Source organism: Molothrus ater, chromosome Z (assembly GCF_012460135.2).
Source record: "Molothrus ater isolate BHLD 08-10-18 breed brown headed cowbird chromosome Z, BPBGC_Mater_1.1, whole genome shotgun sequence".
NCBI classification, from domain to species: domain Eukaryota; kingdom Metazoa; phylum Chordata; class Aves; order Passeriformes; family Icteridae; genus Molothrus; species Molothrus ater.
The window spans coordinates 61,771,950-61,798,125 of record NC_050511.2 but is presented as its reverse complement, the minus strand read 5'-3'; the positions used below and the strand labels follow the sequence as shown (position 1 = coordinate 61,798,125).

General features: G+C 37.3%; 1 protein-coding gene across 2 annotated transcripts in view; it reads left to right on the top strand.

Moving 5' to 3' along the window:
- PCSK5 (proprotein convertase subtilisin/kexin type 5) overlaps nt 1-26,176 on the top strand; it is a 227,476-nt gene that overhangs the window by 40,837 nt on the left and 160,463 nt on the right. For both annotated transcript variants that reach the window (XM_036402993.1, XM_036402994.2), the window contains exon 3: nt 6,292-6,405. In XM_036402993.1, coding sequence (XP_036258886.1) covers nt 6,292-6,405 — 114 coding nt within the window. The remainder of the gene's footprint in view (nt 1-6,291; nt 6,406-26,176) is intronic.

The window sequence follows — 26,176 nt, the reverse complement described above, 5'->3', positions numbered from 1 at the left end:
GTTGTCATAAGATCTCCCCAAACCTTTTCTAGGCTAAACAATCCCAGCTGTCTCAGCTCTTCCTCATAGCAGAGGTTTTCCAGCCATCTGACCATCTTCGTGGCCTTCCTCTTATGCTAGGGACCCCAGAGGTGGATGCAGCACTCCAGAGGGTAAAGTAGAGAAGTACCTTCTGATATAGCCCAGCATACAGTTGGTTTTTTGAGATGGGAGTATGAGTTGCTGGCTCAGCTCCAGTTTTTCATCCACCCATATGCAAAGCTGCTCTCAATCCACTCATTTAACCTGTATTGAGGTTTAGGATTACCCTGACCCAGGTGCAGGACCTCACACTTGTTCTTGCTCACCTCACAAGTCTGCCAGTGTCCCTCTGGATGGCATCCTGCTAAGACTGTAACTATTGGAGCAATTTTTTTCCTATGGCTTATTCTGGGACAGAATAGCTCAGTCTCATATTTTGTCTCAGAGTGTGCTATCCTCAATTCTGTCCTTTTGTAGCAGGGTCTTTCAGAACTCACATGTAGGAGTGTTGAGGCAAGTAAAGAGTGCAGTGTAGCAGATGCAGCATGAGACCGTCTAACTGGGAGGGGGGGTGCTTGCCCAGAGCAGTCTGTCTGCAGAAAAACTCCGAGTGACAGTGCTGCATTGCTCTTCAGTGCCTGTTCTCCATGGGATGAGGTAGCCCCTCTTGGTCTGTTTACTGGGCATTACCTTCCATGTGCTCTGTGTGGGTGTTCTCTCTCTTTTTCTCTTTAATCTGTAGTGTTCCTGTGGCACCTCCTCCCTTGTTATCTGAGGAGGAATTTGCAGTTTCTTCTTACAGGTGTAGGACAGATGGAGGTGAAGGAGGCAGTAAAAGGGTTACAGTTACAGTTTCAATTAGGAGTGGCGCCTGAAGGATCTCTTTTTCACAGACTCTAGATCCACACCTTCACATTGAATTTTGTCATAAAAGTCACAGATTCTGGTATGAAATTTGTAACTTAATTCAGAATTAGAAAACTTTTTCACCCCAAGCATGTTTTTCTTCAAAATGGGAAGGAGTACATCTTCAGCTTGCCCGTAACTTCTGCTGTATAGTAGTGCCGTTTTCACATATTAGAGTTGATACATTTTTAATAATTCTGAAATGTTTATATAAGCAGACCCTGTCATAGTATGTTTGAAAAAATTATCTTTCCCAACCAACTTTATATGTTAAAAATCATGCTGCTTTGATAAATTGATGGGTTTTTTCCCCCACCATGTAAGGTTTTTTTCATTTATCATATTTTATTTTCACATTTAGAGCTCTAGGTGATAAGGTCTTACTGCAGCATACCTACATGGGGCTTTTTTTCCCCAAGAATTCTACTGAATCAATGAGGCTAAAAATGGTAGAAAGTAGTTTTGATTCATTTCATTAAGAGATAACATTTCATTTCAAATGAATGTCACTTAAAGAGAAAAAGAGTGCTTGAATTAGCTCAGACAGTTTTATTGCCATAGCAGTATTCCATGCAGGTCTGTGAAATAGAACTGGATCATGCACAAAACAATACTGTGAGTCCTGAATTGAGGAGACTGAAAAGGGTGATTTTTAAAAATAGTTTGGTCTCCAGTCTGGCTTGGCTTTGATTTCTAGACACTTAGAAAATGGAACTTTTGAGGCTGAGGTCAATGGGAAAATGTCTTTTGTTACCTCTCAGTAAGTGTGACTTTATGGAAATGTTAAAATGAACTTCATTGTTTGCATAGACTCACCTTTTGGCAAGAAATGAGAATCTGTATAATTAATTACTCCAGAAATATTATTTTTATATAAATGAGCTCCTTTCATACAGGATCAAACAAATCCAAAATATACCAGGCATTCTACAGTAATTTGTGGATGAATACCCATAAAATACTCAAAGGTAATATGTGTTACAATATTAATATAACTTCTGAGTCTTGACCTTGTTTTCATTAATATAACCAAGTGATTGTACAATGTAGAGTAAACTATTCCATTTAAGTGGCAGTGATATTTTCTGTAAACAAAATTGTATGCATTGACTTGTCAGATGAGTATGTTGTCTTCCAGTGATGTTTAAATTAAGTTCTAAAAGGTTGTATCAATATAACCTGAGAATAAAAACAATTCATCAGCAGATCTCAACATAAGGGATTTGCTAAACACCTTCCAGGCAGAGCTATAATTAGGACTGTGATCAGGCATGTGGGATGTTTCAGGTTACACTGTCTAACATCCTGCACTGTCTCCCTCATAGCAGTGCATGGTCACTGACTGAGAGTGGTCAGTTTGACTTGCCCCTTTCACTGATGTGGTTACCTGTACTATACAAAATGAGTCCTAATGGTTTACACTAGGTTTGTCTAGTTTGAAGAAAAGGAGACTGAGAAGCAACCTCATTGTCCTGTACAGCTTCCCAAGGAGGGGACGGAGAGAGGGAGATGCAGCTCTCTTCTTCCTGGTATCCAGTGATGGGGGATGTGAGAGTAGTTCAGGGGAAGTTCACACTGGACTTCAGGAAGCATTTTTTACCAAGAGGTTGATCAAAGAGATCAGTCTTCCTAGAGATGTGCTTGATGCCCCAGGCCTGTCAGTGTTTAGGACACATTTGGACAATACTGTGCTTTAACTTCTGTTCGTCCCTGAATTGATCAGGCAGTTGGACTAGATGATCATTGTACCTCCATTACAGCTGAAATATTCTGTAGTCTATTCCATCTAGACACTTGCCTTCCATCATTAAAGAGCTACCTGCACTATCTTCCCATATGCTTCCTTAGGCGAATGTCTCATTTGCCCATATCTTTATTTGTATGAAATTAAACAGCTATTTTACTTAGAGCAATTCTATGCATACATAAAATTACCATTAAGTCTTGTGGGAAGACAAGTTATGTTTCTTTTACTGGGTTTGAGTCTGATCATACAAGCTGCACAGCCCTTCTGCAAAATTACTGTTTCATATGTTTCCCCTAATTTTGCTGGGAGCTGAGGAAACAGGAACTGAAGGCAACATCCAGCATGTAACAGGGGCATGCCCTGCAAGAGAGAGTCTTTTGTTAAAAGCTGGTAGATAAGATATAAAAAAATGTTTACCTATATTTCACTAAAATATAACCACCTACTATATTGCAGGCTTGCAGATTAACTCAGTTGATAAAAAATCTTGTACAAACACATGCATATATGTATACTTAATATTCTTTATGTGTCAAATGATGTATATTCCAGTTTATATAGGTATATATAAACTGGAAGTATGCAGTGCTGCAATGTTTATGATTGCTTGGACTAAATAACTGATACTATTCTCCATAATATTGTCCGAAATAAATGGAGAAAAGAAATTATTTGGGCTTTTTTTTTGAGGCAGCAATGTATGCATATGTATACATACACCAGTCTCCACCAGTACTATGCTGCCTTTATATTTAAATCTTTTTATTGATCAGCAGATATTTGTCACTGAATAGGCAGTAATCAATGGAGACACATGTCGCAGTGAATGAGTAGAGAGGTTGGCTAAGAGTTTGTCTAGTCAGGAAAACTCCTTTCATTTTATCCATGTAGGAATGGCATTAGGTTGCTGAGGTCTTGTGTGTTGTGCAGGCTTCAGGAATATGTTTACTTCTTTGGCTCCATTAAAAAGTAAGGGTGTTTTCCCAAAACTTCTCACAGTCACTCTTTGTAGTTCCTATAGAAGCCTTGACACATGGGAGTCCCTAATGCCAAATTAGATGTCCTGGGTCTCTGATTTATGGCTCCTCTAGGCAATAGTAGTGTTGGTGAGTTCTTTCATTAAGGTTCATGCATCTAAGCTAAAGGCAGCAGTGGCAGAAGGTTTAATCCCCTTCAGCTGAGTCTGTCTCATTGGTTTGTCTTTGTGGACACTTCTGCAGCACTATCAGATCCTTAGATTCTGTTGGTGGTAGGTTAAATTCCTCCCTGCAGACTCAAGATAGAAGTTACCAAGTGTGGTGTGATGTGCTCTGTGTGGTTTTGGCCTGTAAAATGTTGAAATTTGTTGACTTACAACTTTCTCAGCATGGTTAACATACTCATGTGGTTAATCCCTTCAGCAAAGGATGAATCAAGATAACATTAAATATTCTTGCAGTGTAGAAGCTTTAGACCTCAGTCAGCTGAACGTGTTTCTAGCACTGAGACCCAAATCTCATAATGAGACTTGGAAAGTGGATCTGTATAATCTCTGAAAGGAATGGTTGCTTTTTCAGACCTGTTGAACCTTTTTTTTAATGACAGCTAAATAGTAGTAATAGAAGGAGTGAATCCCATTGTCTATGGCAGTCCAGGCAGGTGGGGATGCCAGTCTCTGTTTTTTTATGTGTTGGGAGGCATGGGCTACCTGAAAAAAGAGAAGTTTTTAAGATCAGCAAGCTGCTGTTGTGAGGGTCTGGAAAAGAAAGCATATATTAGCAGCAAAGGTCAGGAGAACAGGGTTCATTATTCAGTTAAAAATCAGTCTTTTTCATGGAGGAGAGAGCTAGTTAGAGAGTCTTGTTGATCCCAGCTTAAAGCAGCCATTAGACTTAGTGCTTACAAAAGTCTATTGATTTGACTTTCTTTGGGCTTTGCCAGACATGTTTTGTGTACCCTACAGGCCTCCAGTCTTTGTTACATCAAACAGCCTGAGACCAATTAGCTGTCACTTCTTGCATAGGACACCTGGATTCAGTCAGATCTGAAGGGAGCAGTTAGCTCTTGTCATGTCGTGGGGGATTTCAAGTGGTACCGGAGGAGGGGACAATAAGCAAGAGAGAAACACTGTCAAATTTCTCCATTCTCATAGAAGCAGAAAGCGACTAATGATTGTTCTGAGAAGATTTAACAGGGGAATGAGTTTCAGTGTCAGTTCTACCTGACAGTCTGTGTTCTTAGACTGCATAATTTAGCCTCTAGAAGAATACTTCTGATCCTGAAGTTTATTCTTGGGAAGGAGAAAATTTCATTTCTTCTTTATGAAGAAAACCATGAAAACCATCCAGTCTCTATAAGGACTGCTGTAAGAATCCTCTCTGGACAAATTCAGACATGTCTTTCTCCATTTTTTTTCTGACCAAGAAGTAGAGGCCAGAATGCTATGGTATGTCTACCTAAGGATTTGAAATTCGTAGTAGGGAGATTAGCCTGCTAAAGGAAAATATTAATACTGTCTCTGACCAGTGACAAACAAACATGTGAGCTGAAAGTAACTTCTTTGATATATTTGTATGTTTGTGTTCATATGCAGATATTCAAACATCACAAATAAAAGGTGCAAAGTTGGCTGCTAGGAGAAGATGACTGTCTTGCTTGGAGAGATGTGAATTAATTTTTGTAGCTATATCCCTTGAAACAATTCAGCATAAATATATAAGCTGCTAGATGTGTGTGAATATACCATGGGCTTTTTCAGTGGTTAGTTCATATTATTTACATTTATTGAAACTAGCTCCCTTTTAGAATAGCTAATACAGAAATAGCTGCAGAGTCTCCTCTGATCTAAGGTTGATGTCACTTGTGATGTTGCCTTCCTTTGGATGTGTCATGAATCTTTGAAGAGGTGTCAGACACACAAAAATAACTTGTGGATTTTTAACCCTTAAATTTCTTTTCCTGTTTCAAGCTCATTTTTGTGTTTGTTTTAATTAGAGCTGTTGCTCAGTATCAAGCTGTTGCTCAGTATCCAGTATCCTATTTCTCACAGGGGAGTGCTTAGTGTAAAATAAAATTCCAGAGTGCCTCTCTGACACAATCTCAATACTTTACTTAAAATGAAGTTTAATTCTGGGGTTTTTTTTTCTCTCTGAATGGTGAAAATGATTTAGATATTGGTCTAAAAGCAAAACTTTTGAATATATTTTTTTAATGTTTTTGTTTTCTGGAAGAGAAAGATAGAAATAAAAACAAACTCACTCTTTTAGAAATGCACTTAATTCCTCATTGTAATATGCTGTTAGATTTTGTGGAGGAGTTTTTAAAAATTCAAGAGAAGAGTCAATCTGGCAAAGAAAAATTGGAAAAATAATAGTATTTAAAAGGTAATACCCAATGAAGTCCTTCTAGCAGGGTATTTAAGCAATTGTTTGGGTAGATTTGTAACGCTTGCTAAATTGAATGTATTCCTTAGTGAACAGTATTTCAAGATGATCTGCACAATTTCTACTGCCAAAATGAACTCTTTAATATGAAATATGCCTTGGAGTGTGGCAATGAGAGCAATCCCAAGTTTTTGCACATTTCTTGATAATCTCCACAGAACTGTAACATTCTCTGTATGTTTTCCTGGTTGGCAGGTGGAATGGATACAACAGCAGGTGGTTAAAAGAAGGATAAAGAGGGATTATAAACCTGGTGGTACCCAATCCACTTATTTCAATGATCCCAAGTGGCCAAGCATGTGGTACATGGTAAGTACATGTAGGGTCATTGATTCTGTTTTATGCTAATGTTTAGTTGTCTGGTTTGATATTATGAAAAGGGGAGGAAGAGTATGTTCAGAAAAAGCAGATTTGGAGATTATTATGTAGCTAATAAAAGTCTGTTAACTCCTTAGAAGTATTAAAAAGAATTTGTGGTGAGCCATGCAGTAGGAAGCATTTACTGATGCATTTATTCATTAATTATTCCTATGGAAAGTTATCTTACTTACTTGAGGATAAATAAGCAATGAGAATGGAAGGAACTTAGCCACAACATGTGAGAACCCACATGTATTTAATACATAATTCACTGTCCCAAACATAAATGTATTTTGCCCTGAAACAGAAGAAGAAATCCACCAGCACTGACCATTCATTTCCTGTATGACAGAAGTTGTGTTTTTCAAAAAAAAAGGTCTTTTTTTGTCCTAATAAAATCACAGTTAAATCCTGGAGAGAAACTTTGTACTTACGATGTTTTAAAAAACATCCTCATTTTTGCCAGGTGAAAACCTTAGGATTACAGAATGGTTTGGGATAAAAGAGACTTTTAAAGGCCTTCTAGAGAAAACCCACCTTTCAATGAGCAGGAGCATCTTAAACTAGATCAAGTTGCTCAGAGCCACATTTGACCTGATTTTGAATGTTTCCAGTGATAGGGCACCTACTGGATCTCTGGGTAACCCAGTTCAGCATTTTACAACTCTTCTTGTAAACAATTTCTTCCTTATATCTAACCTGAATCCACCCTCTTTTGGTTTAAAGCCATTGCCCCTTGTCCTATAGCAACAGGTGCTGCTAAAAAGTTTGTCCTCATTTGTCTTAATGACCCCCCTACAAATATTGAAAGGCTGCAGTAAGGTCTCCCTGGAACCTTCTCCAGGAAAAACAACCTTAATTCTCTCAGTCTTTCTTCATAGGACAGGTGCTCTGATAATAGATAATTACAGCAGTTGCCTCTAATTTTATCAGGAAGATAGTAGTCCCTATTTAGAAAATAGTTGCGTTGTCTAGCCACACTACCTCACAGCTGTGCCAGAATTGCCAGTGTAACACTGAACAGACTTTAGAGCATCAAATGGACTTCACTGGTTTTTTTTTTTTTTGTACAACTTTCATAATTCCTCATTTGTGTCCCAGTGGAAAAAAAATCCTCACTTTCAAACCCTCTGGGAAGAGACCATTCCTGGCTGTTTGCATTTACATCCACTGATAACTCCGTGTATTTGCAACAGCATTAGTGATCGTGGTTTGATGACATTTTGTTGGAAGAGATGAGTAAAGTATTATTGAACATGCTATTTCATCAGGGTGAATAGCTAAAAATATGTGAGTGGATTGACTTTAGGACTGACTTGAGACATAAAAGATATCCTCATATAACTGTGTTTATGATTGTTACCATAGCTGATTTTGTTAATCTTTCTTAGCTTTATAAGATGAAAGGGAAAATTGAGTTCAAGGTTGGTTAATGGTTTCAGTCTTTGCTATGCTGGAAGGGGATTTTAGGTTACTGGCTGCAGATATGTTGTTGAGAAAGTAGTAAGAGTAACAAGAAATTACTCTTGAGTAATTTCTTGAGAAAGTAATAAGTAAATTATCATATAGAGGGTTGTATTTTGATTAATAAGTAACTTTGTTGTGGGCTAAGACTGATACCTTTGCCCATTGAACTGGCACAATTTCTAACAAGGCCATAAGTGCAGTTCAGATTTGTTGACAGAAGTTCTGTTATTCAAAGACTTTGTCAAGGCATACCTGATTAATGTTTTTCCTTTCCAAGGTTTTTCTTCACAAGTACCACTTCTTGTAATTTTCATTTTCTAGGCCAGAAATAATAAATTTATTTATTTTTGTGTGATATCCATGGCAAGAAGTTACAAGAGAGAATCAGGCATTCTTTCTCTTTTGAGCCATCACAGCACTTAAGAGAAAGAAAAGGTTATTTTCTTCTGACTTCCCTCCCTCAAAGCAAGGAAAGTTGGACAAAACCCAACTATCTTTAGCATAACTTCAGAATCTTCAGGCATCTGTGCTTAAGAGTAAAATAGAATATTTTTATAGACTAATTAGCATATGAAACTTTACCAATCCAACTGTTACTCAAAGTGCCCTATAGAATCAGGTCCAGTTTGCTCAGAATGAACTGATATCAAAGGGAATAAAAAAATCCCTAGTTAACATCCTTTTCAAAATTTTTGCCATTCCCAGAGCTCAGCTACCTTTGTACCATCATGTTAAATCTAATAAATTTCTTCTCTTCCACTGGTGTTGACAAAATAACCTTTTAGCCAATAACTGGATAAACTATATACAGTCAGTTTGGTGATTTTGGCTTAAAGAGGTTGGAGTCAGTTGTTCTGTATTTTTTTTACCTTGGAGCTAACAATAAATAGAATGACTGAGGTGACTTTGTGCATAATCAATTTCACTGTACCTGCCAGTTTTTTAAATGAATTTCTTTATCTAATCTGCATAGGAAACTATAGAAAGTAAATATATTAATATATATTTTAAAAAGAGAGGAAGTAAATATATTTAAGAAATAGAAATACATGCAAAATTGTGGTTAGTATAACTAACTTTGGTAGACTTCAGTCAGAGTACTGTTGTTGACCATTTCTTTTTGTTCCTGACTTCAAGAACAGCTTCGTAGTGGTAGGCTGAAACTGGAATCACACAGGCGTAGAGGCACAGATTTCTACAGTTGTAATTTACTTCTGCTGTGATGATGGTCTCCACTGGATGGGTTTTTTATGTTTTTTAAAAATAAGAAAAACATTTTGGTTAAGCATAATGAAAATGCTAATTTGTTTTTTAAACTTCTGAAAACATACTCTAATAGAAGTTGGTAAACCTAAGAAAACATACAGTGCCTGGCTGTGCTGTTTCTCCAACAAGTTATGAGACCTAGTTCTGTGGGGTTTTCACAGAACTGGAGTGAAAGGACAAGCAGATCAACAAGTGTGATGTGTTTTAGGGTGTTCAGGGTGGAAGAGGATTATAGCAGCAAGGCACAGTAAAACTGTGTGACTGAGCCATAGTGGAAATGAACATTTACCAGTTACTTGCTGAATAAATAATAAAGTAATTTATTGAAGCAAACAGCTATTGTTGCACAATTACAGAAGTAGAGTGATATACACTCTACATCTATAATTGTGCAACAATAGGGTTTTTAGAAAGCTGTTGAAGGTAAAAGATTTGCTGAGAAGCCTCATCAGTCAGTATTTATTGGTCATCAATCATCACATTTATTGGTATATTTGCACTGTAAGTTTTCTGATGTAAACAGGTGAAATGTAATTTATACCGATATTGAGAGCAAGCCACACAAGCTGGTGTGTACTGAATTACTTGCATGTAGGGCTTGCTGCCTTGAGCTCTAATGCTGAAAACAAAACCTAGGGAAAATTGCTTACTTTTCACTTTCAGTGGGGATTGTGAAGCATACATTGCTTTGAGCTTCAATGAAGTGTCTGGTGAAGCCAGTTACCTCATTTCTTCAGAAAATTCCTCTAGTATACTACATAGTGCTCTCCAGTTATACTTGTGAGTTCCCAGGTGAGCTGTTCATTCACAGGGAGGGACAGACCCTTCTGCTCTGACACAGTATAGTTTACTCTGGATGGCAGCCAGAACAGGACTAATAAACCTTTATCGGTAGTGAGTAATGTGAGTTTCCGAAGGTCCTGTAGCCATGAAATAAGGTGGAGGTGACGAGTTAGACAGGTGAGTTGCCTCCCTTATGCCACTCATGAGATCTGTAGGAGGTTGGCTTACCTTGTGCTTCTCCTCCCAACTCAAGCAAATGGCAGAGCAGAGAAAAAGATTTACTTCCCTGGCCTTGCCATTAATGAGGACACCTATGGTGGATGGGACTGTGAAAGGAGAGAGAGGGACAAAGGAAGGAGTGACAGAAGCCTGACAAGATGGACTGGAAAGAAGCGAAGGGAGAAGGAGAGGTCACAGTAGATCTGAGTGCTGGCCCAGGTACAGGGAGGCAAAACTCAAGGAAGAATTTCCTTGAGTTTTCCTTGAATTTTACCTGCCATATGCTAACACCACAGCAAATGAATACATGTCACTCTCCTTTATGACCTCCTAAAAGTTTATTTGAGAACTAAGGAAAAACCTCACTCTTTTTATTGCCCTCCCAAGAACTGTTCTCTCCTTTCATCTGTGCAGTGGAAGCCAAATATTTTTTCTTTCCAAGTTGGCATGGCATGCTTGAAAGTGTTTTGCATATTTTGTAACTTGGTTTGGTTGTTGCATGCACTTTCATATTTTTGGGTTTTATTGCATGAGAAGATCAAGCTGTTGGTGTTCTGTAAATTCAGAAGATGATCTGTGACTTAACTTAAGCAGAAGTGCTGCTCGAAAGAACCCTCTGCCTGCCACACATTACTTTGCAAATCTGCCTGTGGAAACACATATTTTGTTGTTCTGTGTGGACAAGGCAGAACAATAGCATGAAGTCAAGTAATTCACAATTTGACCTAAATTAATTTCCTTTTCGAAACACTTTAGGTAATCAAAAAAGCCTGTAGAAGTGGATTTATCCATGCCTGCTGAAAAGATATTATTAATGCAGATAGTTTAGCAAGGATAGCAAATAGTTTGAAGGCAGAACAGACTAGATAGGCTTCTTGGTTTGTTCCTTTGGGATATTCAGTTCTCCTAGATAAGCACACCTGGAAATGCCCAGAAAACACAAAATGGAAGCCAGCACCTTCTGGGGGTTGTGCCAGCATTTTTGCTGAAGCAAGAAGAAGCAATACCAAAATTCTTTCCATGCTTGCTTTGGGGTAGCATTTCCTGTGTGTCAAAGATTTGGTAATAAATCATATAGCAAAAGCACACATTCTTCTGCCTACTTACTACTATGATTGTATCTTCATAGGCAGAGCATCCACTCTTATCTTTATGGAATTTATTTAACATGATTTTTTTTTTTATAAGCAGCAACTGAGTTACATTAAGAAACTGTAGGTACTTGTTTGTATAATGTTCTTCGTGAAATATCACTTGTGTGTAATACTGTGTTTTTCTGCACTGCCTTTTTCTGAGTAGTTTTTGCAGTTAGTAAAGAAATTATAATGTCTCAAAATCTTTGCTGAATTTCTAACAATATTTGATAAATATCTGATTTTAGCTTTTGAATGTCATACTGGGACACATTCTGCTATATTTCAGTTTTTATCTTACATTGCACTTCAGCAGGAAAACCATTGATACAAACAGACATGCGTAATTTCCTGGAAGTACATTTTTCCTCTTTACAAAGGAGAAGGAATTATTGCTTTCTAAGAGCAGTTTTCAGGAGCAGCTGCTTAGTTAACTCTCTGCTTTTCAGATTTTTAATTACTTAAAAATTAAGTAATGCCAAATAGCAAAACAATTTCTTATGCCACTGAATAAACTGTGTACTGAATAGTACTGAATATTCTATTAATTTACTAAAAAAAAGGAGAGGTAATTTAATTAATAGAAAAAATACTGATTTGTTTCAAAGTTTATATCTTGTTTTGGTGTTGTCCACATACTAAAATTGAAGATACTTCTGGAAAGGTGTATCTACTTAACTAATATTTTATACATTATTTCACCTAAAAAACAAGCATCACGAATTCCAAAATTACCAAAATACACAACCACAGTACAGAATTAATTCTCAGGCTTACCTGTCTTGTGGTCTGATTGATAAGAAATGAAATAGTGTGACATGGTAATTTTGCTCTTATCAGAAGCATACTCATAAACCTATGAGACTTCTAGGAATTTCTGACACAAACACTTACTATATTACTTCCCAGACAGGAGACAAAAATTAAGTATTATGCAAGTGTAAGGCAATTTCCTAACAGTTCAGTACATAGGATCAAGGAGAGTCTGGATAATGCTTTTGGTCATATGATTTAGGTACTATTGTGAGGGGCAGGAAGTTGAATTTAATAATTCTTGTGGGTTCCTTCCAACCTGAGATATTCCATGATTCTTTGAGGAGAGCTTGATCTGTGACAAAGAAGAAACTGGAGAACAGTATTTGGCTCTAGAATGTTACGTCTTGTACTGGTCGTTAAAAATCAGTATGCCCATTTTAACTGAAGACAGATTCCGTATAGACCCCATGGAATGAGGCATCTATGTTCAGTTGTGTCTTCCTGTATATCACGTGAGCAAATGTTGTGACTAAAATTACCAGTTTGCAGAGCACTTTAGTTCTTGCTGAGCCTTTTTCAACATTAATTCATGCTCCTTTTTTGTCCATGTTTTAAAAAAACCCACAAAACAGATGGAAACTGCCCCCCCTCCCCCCAACAACAGAGGAAGCAAATGCACTGAGGACAGACACTCCAATAAAGTGCATTCTGCACTACTTCATTAAATGTAGGTCTCCCTTGGCATTACTTTTAGATAATTCTGACGTAGTGAAATATCTGCTGTGCATTACTTCTGCTACTCAAGCCCAGTGGATAGGATTTTCTTCCCAACCAACAAGGAGCAGATAGCAGGAGAGACTAGCAGTACACAAATTCTATCAGCACCATTTTGGAAAGCAGTCCAGCAGCTGTTTGCATATCTGCATGACTTCTAATAAGTTTTGATGAAAATTAACCTGAATAAATTAAGTAAGCATTTTGAACAGGACATTCTGACAGAGCAAGACCTCAAGTCTCCTCAAGGAGAGGCAGGTAGAGTTCTTTGAAAAATACTCCAATTCTAGTGTGTAGAGCAATATAGGCAGTATCTGTGTTTGCTCTTTTGCTGAGATTATAAATCCTGCAGAACTGGCTGTTTCAAAAGGAACTCATTTCCAGCTAACAGCAGAAAAGAATGTGGTCAGGAAGAGGAAATGTGCAGGAATGAAGAGCCTCAGATATCCCCAAGAGATTAAAGTGTGAATCGTTTAAAGTATTAATACTGCTTTTTTCTTACCCTTTCTATAGTGATAGAGTTCACCAAATCATGAGTAGCATGACATCTAAGCATCTTTCCTGTCTTCATTGATTTTTATGTGAATTTCTAACAAAAAAAAAGTCAGTTTTTTTCAGTTTTCAAAACAGTTTGAAACTATATTAAACCCATGTAGTATAAACACAGTGGCTTAATGACCGGCAGATATATGATAGACTAAATATGAAGTGTATCACAGGGTTTTCCTTTTCCTGTGTCTTTTGGACAAGGCAGTTTAGTAATAAACAGTGAACTACTGTTTGGGAGTAAAAAACTCCTGGTTTGGGTTTTATGAATACCAGCTCCTAGTCATACAATTGTATTTGGAGCCAGAAATCCCATTTAGAAAAAAAATAACATAAGTTAAGCAAAGAAAAAGCATTTCTGAAGTTACAAAAACCTCTTCCATAGCCTGGTTGAAGTTTGAATCATTTTTCTCATTATAAGTCTCCTGGTCTGGCTGAAAATAAGCTGTTGAGGAAAGTTTGTTAAATGCAAGCATTCACATGCCATGTTTGGATGAGCTTTAGATGATACCAGCTGCTGAAGCACTAAAATCCATATAACCGTTATTAACTAGGACCTCATCTACACATGAATTGAAACGCAGATTAAGAAATTAATGTAGCCTACTTAGAAAGTGTTACAGCCCTTACATCTTGGTAAGGAGTCTGCTTAGAGATAACATGATTCTGAAAAGAAAAATCCCAGTTCTTGTAGGCCACTGAATTGGTGTTGAAGAATCAAGACTCTTTTTTGATGATGAAATTTCCCAAGACAGCACACAAGCTTGAGGCTCTGTGTTCGCATCCTACCACCTACAGTATCTTTGCCCCTAGCTCCTCAATCCTGTCCCCACCCTTTGCATCATCTCTTATGAATGACAGAGAAAAAACAAAATAAGAAACAAGCAAACAAAAAAACCCCAACCAACTAAAGAAAAAACACCAACAAAAACCTCAAAAGAAACTAAACGAGGATAGATCAAAATTTTCACTAACAACACTGAGGAGTTGGATTGGTCCAGCTTTCTTGGGGATCTTGACCCTCAGTTTAGGTAGCTATCTTGTTAGTTTTTATTTAATTATTATATCTATTTGCTACTCTTAGGTGATTGTCCTTTTTACATAATTTCCTCCTGCAATTTCCATCTGCTACCACTCCAGACTGGTGATGGCATACTATATAAGAGGATAAAAGTATTCTGAAATTGAAAGCATTATTCTACTTTGCACCTCTCCTTTAAAAATGTTTGCCCAAACACACCATAACATTGACCCATTGTCATTGATACTGACCAGTGAGAGCAAACTAAATTCTGAAAGGTTCCTGCCTTTTAAAGCCACTCATACTGGCATGAGATGTGGTGTGCTTTCACTGTCTGGCTTCTGCTGCTCCACCAGTAGTCAAAAATTGCAAGTATTGATCTCACTGTGTGAAGCAGCTTTGATCTTGTTTGGGACTTCAAACACAGTGGTACCCGAAGACCACATTGTGCATTATGTAAACTATAACCACAGACACATTCTGAGACTAATTCAGCATTTATTTTTCTGAATTAATTTACATGGGTGGCCAAATGCACTTTTTAAGCTTGGTTTGTTACTATTCCAAGGCCTAGAAAATATCTTCAGTGTTTTCAATATTTGAATGATTCACACACTAGATTTGTCCCATGGTCTAATAGGAAAAATCAAACTATGCCTGAGCCATGCATCTCTTCTAATCTCCTGGTATGCAGAAGTTCTATATACATGTGTGAGCGTGAAGGGAACAGAGGTTATGACTCACGGTGCCTCCAGGCAGGCACCAAGCAGCAGAGGTCTCCTTATGCAGTCGTGTTCTGTGGGGAAGGACAGGGACAATTTACATGTCAGTAGATGTGTTTAGATTTTTAAAATAATAATAATTTAAAAATTCTAACTTATCAGTTATTCTAAGTTACTTTTCTTGTAGGCATTTGTCAGTAGGGATACTACTAGGAAATGGATTCATACTGGAAAATTCAATTAGAAGGAATGCATGCAATGACATATGAGGTGAATTTTCCCCATTTGTCCTTTTGGTGGCAAGGAGATTCTAATCACGCTGCATGCACTTGTTCATTTGATTCATGTGTTACGTTGAGAGAGACAAGAAGGAAAGTACTTATTGTGTATTGAAAAGTTCTCACTTAGAATACTAAGAATATAATACTTAGAATAATAGTATCCATGTTAAATCCTGGCATCCATAAGTCAAAGTATGAAAGCTTAAAGTGACTAAACAGGGGAAAAGTGGCTAATTAGAGGGAAAAGAACAGCTGTTTTGGCTGTTCATTAGAATAAAAAGAGATATTTAATAATAAAGTGCTGCCTGTATGTTGTATTGCACTAAATAGTTTATTTAGTTGTTTTGCGCTGGGTGATTGGAGATTTGCACTGAGTAGTTTTTATATTGCACTGAACAGTTTATGTTATATCACAGGGTTTGTTTTTCCCCCCTCTTATCATGTGTTTTTTTCTCTCACCCACCCCTCTCCCCAATACCCTCTGGGGGTCTCTCCCCTGGTCTGTCCCTCCCCTCGCCCCTCCTCACTGGAATCCCATTGGCTGTGGTCCTCTTCCTCCGCCCCCCATTCCCCTGGGATAAATGTCTCCCACCATGAGGCAACACTCTGTCTTCTACCTGGGCATCACCTGAGTCTGAGGTGTCTCCTCATAAGTCAATAAACAGAGGACATTTGTCCCCATGTGGAGAACAGCACTTCTAGTCTTTTGCCTTTGCCCATGTGAGATCGTGTGGGCTGGGGTCCATAGCTAGCCAGACTAGCCAAACAGCCTGTCCAGACAAGGATTCTTACACCCATAATGATATTGTTGCTCAGAATGTGTGCAACAAAGTGTACAGGCACAGGATCAGATCCCATACACCTCGCTGGCAATAGACATCCACCTGAATGCACTGCAGATCAAGGACAGATTTAAACATATTCCTAAACTTAATGTATACTTCTAAGTTCTGTTGATTTTTCCCAGTGTCCTCCAAGCCAACATTAATTGGCTGCTAATTGGCCCAAATTTTGTATTTTAGTAAGCCTGTCATTACATTAGTTGGTTTTGTGGATTGTTGTATGTCAAATCATCCATCTCTAGAGGTACTCATGAGGATGTAACAAGACTGAAATGGTTCTTCAGCTGAATTAATAGAAAATAATAGTATTTGTTACTGTTTTTATTTTATCTATTTTTATTGTTGTTTTATATTTAGATTACACAACATCAAGGTTATAAAATGAAAACTTTTTCTTGTTTTTTCAAGAAATCTTTTGTCTTTGAAAACTCATATCAATAGCAAAGCAACCACACAAACCTGTATTTTTCTGTTTTAAAACAATCAATATCTATGCAGTGATGCTTATCAACTAAAACTTCTAAAATTTTGCTCCAGAGGTAATTAAGAATATTTTTTCAAAATTTTATTCAACTTCTTTTCAAAAATGTTGTCACCCGCTCTTAAGTGGAAATGTGTTGCATTAACTTTGGCATAAAATAAACACCATTGATTTCCAACTAGTTTTCAGAAATAAGAGAGGCTGGGTGTGGGTGGGCCTCATTTCTGATTAAAATCAATTTAACAGCATAATTCTGATTGAGTTCAATAAGAACTTACATGAGCAGATTCACTAACAATGAAATTAATCATTGCAGTGCTGTAAGTCTGCTAGACGTCAATAGGAACTTTCACAAACATAGAGTCACCAACAGTGAAGTTTATTGGAGCAACAAATTATAGATTCTTTTAGATTGCTGGTGATGAATTCACTAGACTTGCAAACTGTATTTTGTACATATACTATGTATACAGTCCTATGTATAAATATTCCTGAGTATATTCCAACTCAGTTGGAGGTGCAGAACTCACCCAAAGAGGTGCTTCTGCTCTTGGGAGATGAGCAAGCCCATTTACTTATCTGCAAAGTTGATTGTATTCTCATCCTCTGCCCTACAGGATTTCAAATGCCAATTTATACTTTCAGTAATAGTGAAGGTGAGATTGTATATTTTGTAATTTACATCATAAATGGTGGTGATGGGCAGCCACTTTATATATAAAGGAGATGTCCAATGTAGCTCAGAGATTACAGACTATGGGTCTTGTGCAAAGGTGGAGCAGAACAGGTGATGATTTAGCATCAGTCACTCTCCCCACTGGCTGATGGCAGCATTAGGGGTCATTCTCCACCTGATAACCCAACACTCCATCTGCAGGCCATCATGACCTTAGCCACACATCTTGGGGCTCAGCTGTAGCCCTCATTCCTGCAAGATGTCAAAAGGGGAAAAAGTACAAATCAGCTTATTTGGATGTCTCATGTCAATTCTGTGCTTAGATTCCCACAGCTACTCATCTGTGAGGCCTGCTGCCTCTCCAAAGACACGATGAATGGATTCCTGCTCACTGCAGAACAGTTTGACTAGATGACCTTTAAAATCTTCTATTTTACTTTTGACATTCTTGCTTAGCATATCTGATTGAGATTTAGTCACAGTAATTAATATTTCTTTGTGTATTTAGAGTGGAATTATTCATGATATGCTTATATTTAAGCCCACACCCAACTGCATAAACTGAAGATTCCTCTCAAATTATTTGAAGGTAGTTAAATAGCAGAAAAAAAGCTTAGTCCTCCCATATCATACTTCTTACTGAGGCTTCAGTGGAGTTCCTGACATTCAGCTACATTAGTCTCACAGAAATCAGCATCAGGATCTCAACTCCTTTGGTTAATTCTCCTTTGGTTTGATTAAGCCTTTTCTTGATGATTAAAAATCTTACACATCTTAGCTGCATGTTTATCTCCGTCTGTACTAACCTTGTTAGGCCATTCTTTACTAGATTAAATAAATATTCCCCCTTCAAAAATATAATTGTGTTGAGTTATTTGCATGCTGCAGTCAAGTCATGTCTTTACCCTCTCAGATAAAATAGGTTCTTTAACTTGTTAAGAATCACTGTAAGTTGTGTTTACTTATTTCAGACAAGAAGCATCAAGAAAACAAGCAACAATTCAGTGTTCATTCTCCAGTAACATACTCTGTAAAACTTCAATACTGGGCACATGCATGCATCGTTCCAAAAATAGCCTCATTGCTGTCATTAAGAAAAATGTCTTTACCCACTTTTTGCTATTCCATTGCTTTACCTATCAGAGAATAATATGTAGCTTCATAGAACATCTTTTTGAAGCTGCAGATGACTGTCTACCTTAGATTTTAAATCCTTTTAACTATTACTGGTTTTCTGAAAATTCACATTTTAAGCCTTGCACTCTAAATTCTATAGGCATAATTTTTTGCATGATTTTATATAAAACTATATTATAAACATAGTTTATAATATAGTTTTATATTATATATATAAACTTCTGCTTAAATAGGTTTAACTTCATAAGTGATCCACATCACTGTCTCTGTTGCTCTCTGTACTTTCTGCCTCACTAACTTTTCTGTCATCAGAATTGAGTGTGCTATATAAGAACACTGTTTCAACTTTCCTGAACTACAAGTAAACAGTGGAGCCTCTTAAGATTTGAGACGTAGTAATTGCAATGTAATTGTAATGCTAAGTAATTGTAAATTGTAATTGCAATGCTAAGTAATGTTTCCTTGAACAAACTGTATGTTAAGGAGTCATCATGGATTCAAAGTACAAACTGATATTCCAAATCTTCTGCTGGCTTCCTTATGAGTGGATATGTTAAGTGCATACAGATTCATGCCATGTTTCTAGTGGACCCAAACACCTCACTACAGTTTTTAAGGGAGCAAAAACATTTTTGTAGCATGGTTGTTTTCATGGTAGAACATGGAAAAAATGTAGTTTACTTGAGGTACATTGTATTTCCCTGATAATCCCCCCTTTTACTTGGAAGAACCTTTCTAACTTTGTAACATATTTTTGCTCATTCATTTTAAAATCATCTTTGCAGTTAAACAGCAGACTCTTTGTAGGAGAAACAAAGAGGGAAAAGATGATCCATTTACAGCTCAGATTTGAAAGTAGAGTAAGGTAAAAAAGGTAACTGACAGGAATCATAAAAGATAATGATGGTAGGAGAGAAAAGGAGAATGCAGAAATTGTTATAAAAATACAGAGAATATTTAATAGCTGTTGTACAAGAAAAAGTGATGGACACAGAGAAATTGTCACCAATCATAAAATTAAATTCACACCTTTAGTTTATTTTTGATTGTATATATTTTTTCCCTCTGACAATGCTCTAATCATAGCTTTCTTTAGTTCTTTCTTTGGGTGTTTTCTCTGCAGACTTCCTGGATTTGCAAAGATACCTGCAAATTCTGAAGGTTATCATGAATGGATATCATTTCAGTGCAAAGACTGCGTATGCGTAGTATAAGCCAATAGTATTTTCCTCCATTTGTTGTTAGACAAATTACATTTGATATGCATAAAAGGTGCATACACTGAGGTTGTATATTTTCTCTGTCTAAAGGAATACATTCCTGTAATATTAGTTCAAAACTGTGTTATCTGATTAGTTCCATATATTCAATTACTTTGTTTGCAGCTGGGAGAAGTTCCTTCATAGCACTGCTGAGATCAATGGTATCTATGTGTCTTTAATGCTTAAGTTCGGATTTAGATTAGCTGCAGCTCCCCAAGACCCTTAAAGCTCAATGGACATCAGTTTGTGTCCAGTTCTCCGTAAAAATAGTGTTTTCAAATACACTGGACTTCTCCAGAACCTTTCCCAATGCTTGTATTTTCTGAGATAGCTAGAATCCTGACACTGTGCTGAGATTTCTGTAAGATTCTTTGCAATTCTGACAACATTTTTACATACCTTGTCTATTTTGCACAGTCTTTCTTGCACAGTTATGTCATAAACCTCTGGACTAACCTTGCTCAACATTGCAAAATTTGATCATCTGAGTTAAATTTCCTGAGACAATATAAAGAATAATGGTGTGATACTTCTTTATCATATGCAAACCTTTTTGGTGTTTCTGAGTTGGGTTTTTGTTGATGTTCTTGAGTAATCTTTCCTTTTACTTCCCAGGCCTCCTTTTCCTTCCCAGGCCTCCCTTCTCTGGGCTAGTTCTCTCATTTAGACCTGATGATGTCAACTGCAAATTATAACTATCCACCCTCTCTAGTGGTTTGGCCTTATCTTCCCAGGTTTCACTTATACTACACAGAGGGCCTTGCATTCATCAACCCTAGCACACTCAAATGGTGAAAAGCCTATTGATGCCTACAGAATTTACTTCCCTGTAGGCAAGCTAAATTAGCAGCCATTCATCTTAGTCTTCATCTCTACTATTAATGAATTTTCACAGCATGCATTTCCAGTGTTAGATGAAACACTTTTATAAGGCTGTCTAAGGAGGGCATGAAGTGATGTCTGCACTTGTGTCTCAAGGGAGTGTTTTCATGATCCTAAAGCTTGTCCTCTGGCAAGTTATAGTCTCCTCTGATATACCTGAACAAATAATGGACCAAGGCTACAATAACCTGACGGCTGTGGCTCTTAGAGAAAAGTATGCTAGGTATTAAATAGCAGAGATGTTTATTCCTGTACTGAATGCACTGTGAAACAGTTTCAGCCTGAGAAACACCACATGCATTCTCCATTTCTAGTAGTGGAATATGGGGTTCTCTTCATATTCTGACCTAAAAGCGCCCTGTATTTCCCACCTGCTTTTGTTCCTTCAGAAAGAATAGGACATGTATCTTTCCTTCAGCCTCCTGAACGTGTCCTGTTGTCTCACATCCCTCCCTCTCATTGTCCCTCTGTCCCTCCTTCTCCTCCCCCAGGACATCCCATTGAGACCAGATGTCAGCAGGGTATTGCCTCATGGATCAGAGGCACAATCAGACCACAACATAAAATAGAGAAAAAAGGGCTGCAGCATTACAAGAGTCCTTAAAAGTTGCATACAACTATTCGGAGTCAACATCTCTTCATCTTTTTCCTTGCAAGTCCTCTTAGTCCTACAAGTTCATAACATTCTTAACAAAAAACGTTTCCTGGTCCATCCCATATTAGTTCCCTGTCCACCCCCAGCATCCCAAAATAGTATATTCTTCTTAAGCACCACTCTTCCTTTTTCACTGTAAAATGAAAAAAGAGGGAAAGAGAAGGAAGTGGATTTGTGTAAGCCCCAGGCTCCTCCCACTCATCAGTCAGTCTCTTGGAAAGTTAGTGCTTAATTGAAGCCGTCTGCTCAGGGCCTTCTTTCCATGCAGTTATTACAATTCTGTAACATATGTTTACTCGAGGTCTAAATAAAACCACCTTCCTCTTCCAAGCTCCTTAACAAATGGATGTAGAACTAATGGTCTTTTACTTGAAAACATCTTAAAAAGTAAATTGTGAAGTGTGTCCTTAGTAGTGTGGCAAGAATCTCTAGAAACTTACGAAAACTATTTTAAAGCAATCTTTGCCATCTCTCTAATTGTTTTCCTAGAAATAATGAAAATATCCAGTCTAGCTTGAAGAGAGATAGAGAGAGAGAGAGAGAGAGAGAGAGAGAAATTTGTTCTTACTAAAAAAATATCTTTGGACTTTCTGTAACACTGCCTTATTTTTCTTTCTTTTTTGTGATTTAGAAGGGGTCAAATCAAAAGTGAGTCAAAGGCCACGTAAAATGGAAAGCATTGTCTCTCTGAGGAGTCATTTGTCCTTCATGAATACTGAATCCCCAGGCTTGGTGGTGCACTGCTAAGGCTGTTCTTTCCACATACTCTCTCTAATTAGTAAAAGAAGTTCCATACTTTCAAGACTTTGGACAAGGAAAAATGCATTTTCATGCTAAGTAGACTATTTATATGGTATTGATGGTATCAACAGGAGCAGCAGCAGTAAGTCATTGTGCAGTGATCTTGAGAGAAGATGGCCACATACATACCTTTCAGTGCATGCTTCTTTCCTTCTGGCATTTTTTGGCAGTAACCACAGGAAATTGTTTCTTTTTTTTCTCTCTCTCTCTGCCCAAAATGTTCTGCATGCTGTTCTTATATTTCTCCCAGTGCTTCTCAGGGAGAGTCCATACACTGACACATACCTCCCAGCATATGATCTTTGACACATGAGCAGTGATACAAGGACATACAAGGTGCACCAGGTCTAATATGCTGTTTATTATCATCACTGTTGTTGTTATCATTATTATACTGTAGTGAACCTTTCAAAGTGGTTTTAAAAAGTTTTTAAAAGAAACTTTTCATATTTGTCTCTTAGTGGAGGTGGCAGTGCATGCACAATAACCACAAAGCATTTTTAGCTGCTTTTCTTTCTCAGCCTGGAAGGAATCTCTCCTGTTGCCACCACATGGGAAAGAAATGGGACTAGAGGCAGATATCCTGTTGGAGACACAGGTTATGGCTCACGTCAGAGGAGGTGATGTTAGAGGCAGTTGCAGCTGGGAGAGAAACTTTGCTGTCTGAAGTCCTAGAAGCAGGGGAGCTTCCCACCCTTAAAAAGAGTGCACTGTCATCAGCCTGTGTGAAATGGACATAAAGGGCTTCCCTAAATTAGTTCTTCTTTAAGCCAGCACACAGTTTACAGAAAAAAACCACAAATATTGATTTTAAAATTGCCAATGATGAAAAACTGATGGACTTGTCTTGAACACAAATTTAACATGTTATGAATTATTCTGTTTTGTTAAGAATAGCAGTTTGATCAGCACCAAAAAAAAACTCAAACATTTAAACATATATTTTTCATTGTGAAAACCCATATATGTAGGTTTGTAAGTTATTCTTTTCTCTCTGTAGTCATGAAATACTCTTTAAGTAAGAAGAAGTAAGAAGCCCTTTCATATTGATTTTCTGTTCTTCATTGCTTAAAGAGGCAAAACATAATGCATGTCTGTGATTGTTTTATTGGCCTCTAAGTCTATTCTTTGTTAATGAATCAGTGAAGTTTAAGAACCAAATTCATCTCTAAAGTAAATTAACTAAACCCTATGAAACTGCATAAGCAATAAATTGGAATTAAATATTTAATATCATGCAGTCTTGAAATATTTCTCTTGCTACAGGTACAGATTTTAAAAAGTAGCAATTCAGCAAAGTATGACTCCAGAAGTTGGATGATACTTCATGCAAAAGAATCTTGTATTTGAGATTAATCAGGCTCTATATTATCTGCCTGTTCCTGCTAGATCTTAAACATAAAGAGTGCAGCAACAATCAGAAATTATTTAAAGATGTAACTCAGAAGGAAATACCTTTTGTATAGAGTTATCAAGTGCTTTTTGTCATGCACTAAGTGTCAGATTATGCCTGAGAAAAATAAAGATCCGCAAGTATTCCTTCTTCTAAAACCTCTTCATTGATCATCTTTTTTTTGTGATAAAATAATTTTAAAAAGTGAGAAATACTTTTTTAAAAGAAACATTATTTTTATAGTCTGTTTAGAAAATGCAGCTTTCAAGTGCATACTCTTGGCTTTTTGGAGAAGCCAAAAAGTCATTTCAGTAGATTACATATCTTATGCCCATTTTAATAAGGACCCCAGATTTCCAACTGTCTTGATTATTACCTTGCTTTCTTCTTTGATTCCCCTTTAAAATTGGATCACCTGAAAAGCATAATAATATTTTTTTCCAGGAAAAGAGAGAATAATTGGCAAGTTTTAACTTAAAACACTGCACAAATCCATACCTCAGAAAGTTGAATGTAGCATTAGGATGTCCCCTCTATTAAAAAGCATATGACCTTTGCTGCCTGTGCATTTGCCTGGACCCAAGCTAGAAATGCCAAATGCCCCAAATTACATTACCTGCACAGAAGAGGGAGATAGTAATTTCTTTAACTGCACAGAATGTCAGAATCAGCCCTGTGTGCTCCCTTTCTCTCTGCTTGTGTTGCTCAAGGTCAAGCCATAGGTCCTTGACTGTCCTTCGTCTAGGAGCAATCTTGTGCAGCTTCTGTCTTCTCCATGCTTGCAAGTTAGTAGCTGACAAACCCTCTGATGCAGAGAGCATGACTGTAGTATTTTTGTTTCTGCATGTGTCAAAGACCATTTCACTATGACTCTAAGGAAACCAGACTCTCTTATTGTTGCTGTTGTTGTTCTTCTCAATACCCAGAATCTATCTTTTCTAATCCCTAACTGGGATCTAGTATTTCAGAGCTTTCCCACGATCAGAAGTATAGGTACGCTAACACTAAATGAGATCTAGGGCTTGTCAAACTCACAATTGGTCACTCTGATTATCATGTTGTGTTTCTTTATATCCCCGTAGATAAGGACTGGATCTTGCCAAAGAATTCCTTGTAACTCAAAAACTGCAAGAAACCAGTGCAGTGAAGTCATGAAGACTTACAGAGGGCACAGTATGCCTTTTCTGAGGAACTGTATGTCAGAGAATTGGAAACTTCTGTTTGTACTCTAGTTTTGTAGACTAATAGGCATTGCTAAGCAATACAGAACAGAATTTTACAGTTGTAATTTGATTTTAATCTTTGTAATTCCAAAATATTTTAATCATTGATATGTTCTTGATTCTTCAGTTTAACTGTTCAGTTTTGTTCCTGATCCCTAAATGGACATACCAAGACTCCAACTGCAAAAATTAGTGCAGCAGACACATTAAGATAATGACCATAAGGTAGTTTTTACAGACATTTCGCAAAATAAGCGTGTCTTGGTTTGAAAAGACAGGTGTCTGTTAAGGAAGGCAGGAGCCTCCCCTGAAACAGAAAATGCAAACCCCCTCCTCCAAATTGTTATAATTTTGAAATTAAGGAGGCTCTCATGCAAAGGTATGGGAGCAGGAATAACTGTTCTTTATTAGGGAAGAAAAGAAAAATAAAATAAACAATGTAGCATTACTAAACAACATTGACAGAGCCAGAATACAACCTGACACCCTGTTGGTCAGGGTGTTGGTAGTAGTCCAATTAAATGGCGGCTGCAGTCCTCCTGGAGTAGCAGATCTGGTTCTGTTGAAGCAGTGATCCTGTAGAAGGGTGTAGTCTTCCTCTGAAGATCCACTGGAGAAGACAGCTGCTTCTCTGGGAATCCAATGGAAAAGGTTGACTGTGGTATTCCAGATCTCTGATTGTATCCAGGTAGGAATGCTTGGCTCCTCCCCCTGGGCAGAGTTTCTCCCAATGGGATGATGTAATTTTATCAGTCATGGAGGGACACTCAATGGCCCATGAACAGAAGATATCTCCCCTGAGGGAGAATGGCTTGTGGAAGAGAAAAAGAAAACTGCCTAATTAACAGAAGTTAACTGCCCCATCAGATAGGAATAGAACACACCCCCCCATTTCCAACCTAAGACAAAGCGTGAGAATCCATCCCCATGTCTTATACTGACTGCAACATGCAAACTTCAGAAAATCTTTTTAAAGTTATGTCTGTTTGTTAATTGTGAAAAGGCAGGCTTCCAAAATGTCTGTCCAAAGATATCAAAGATATATCTAGAACAAGATGTATTTTGTGTTTTTATGCTCATAAGTATTGAATTTCAAGTATGGAAAAAGTTCAATATTTGAAATTTTTCATACAATATTCCTCCTTCTTCTATGTGTACTTCAGAGGTTTTTCCACCTTGTACATAGTTTTTATGAAATACCATCCATTGTATCATTAGCGTTTTCAAATTAAACATTCCAAAGAAAAACATCATGCTTTGAATGTCCTTTTAAATTTTTAGTAAAATCTTTAAAATCTGTGTAAAATTACTGTAAGTAATGGGGCAAGAGTTTGTTTATTCCTTTTGGTGGTATTCTCCAGGCTATGGATGAAAGCAATGCATGTTGAAGTAGTGCTGAT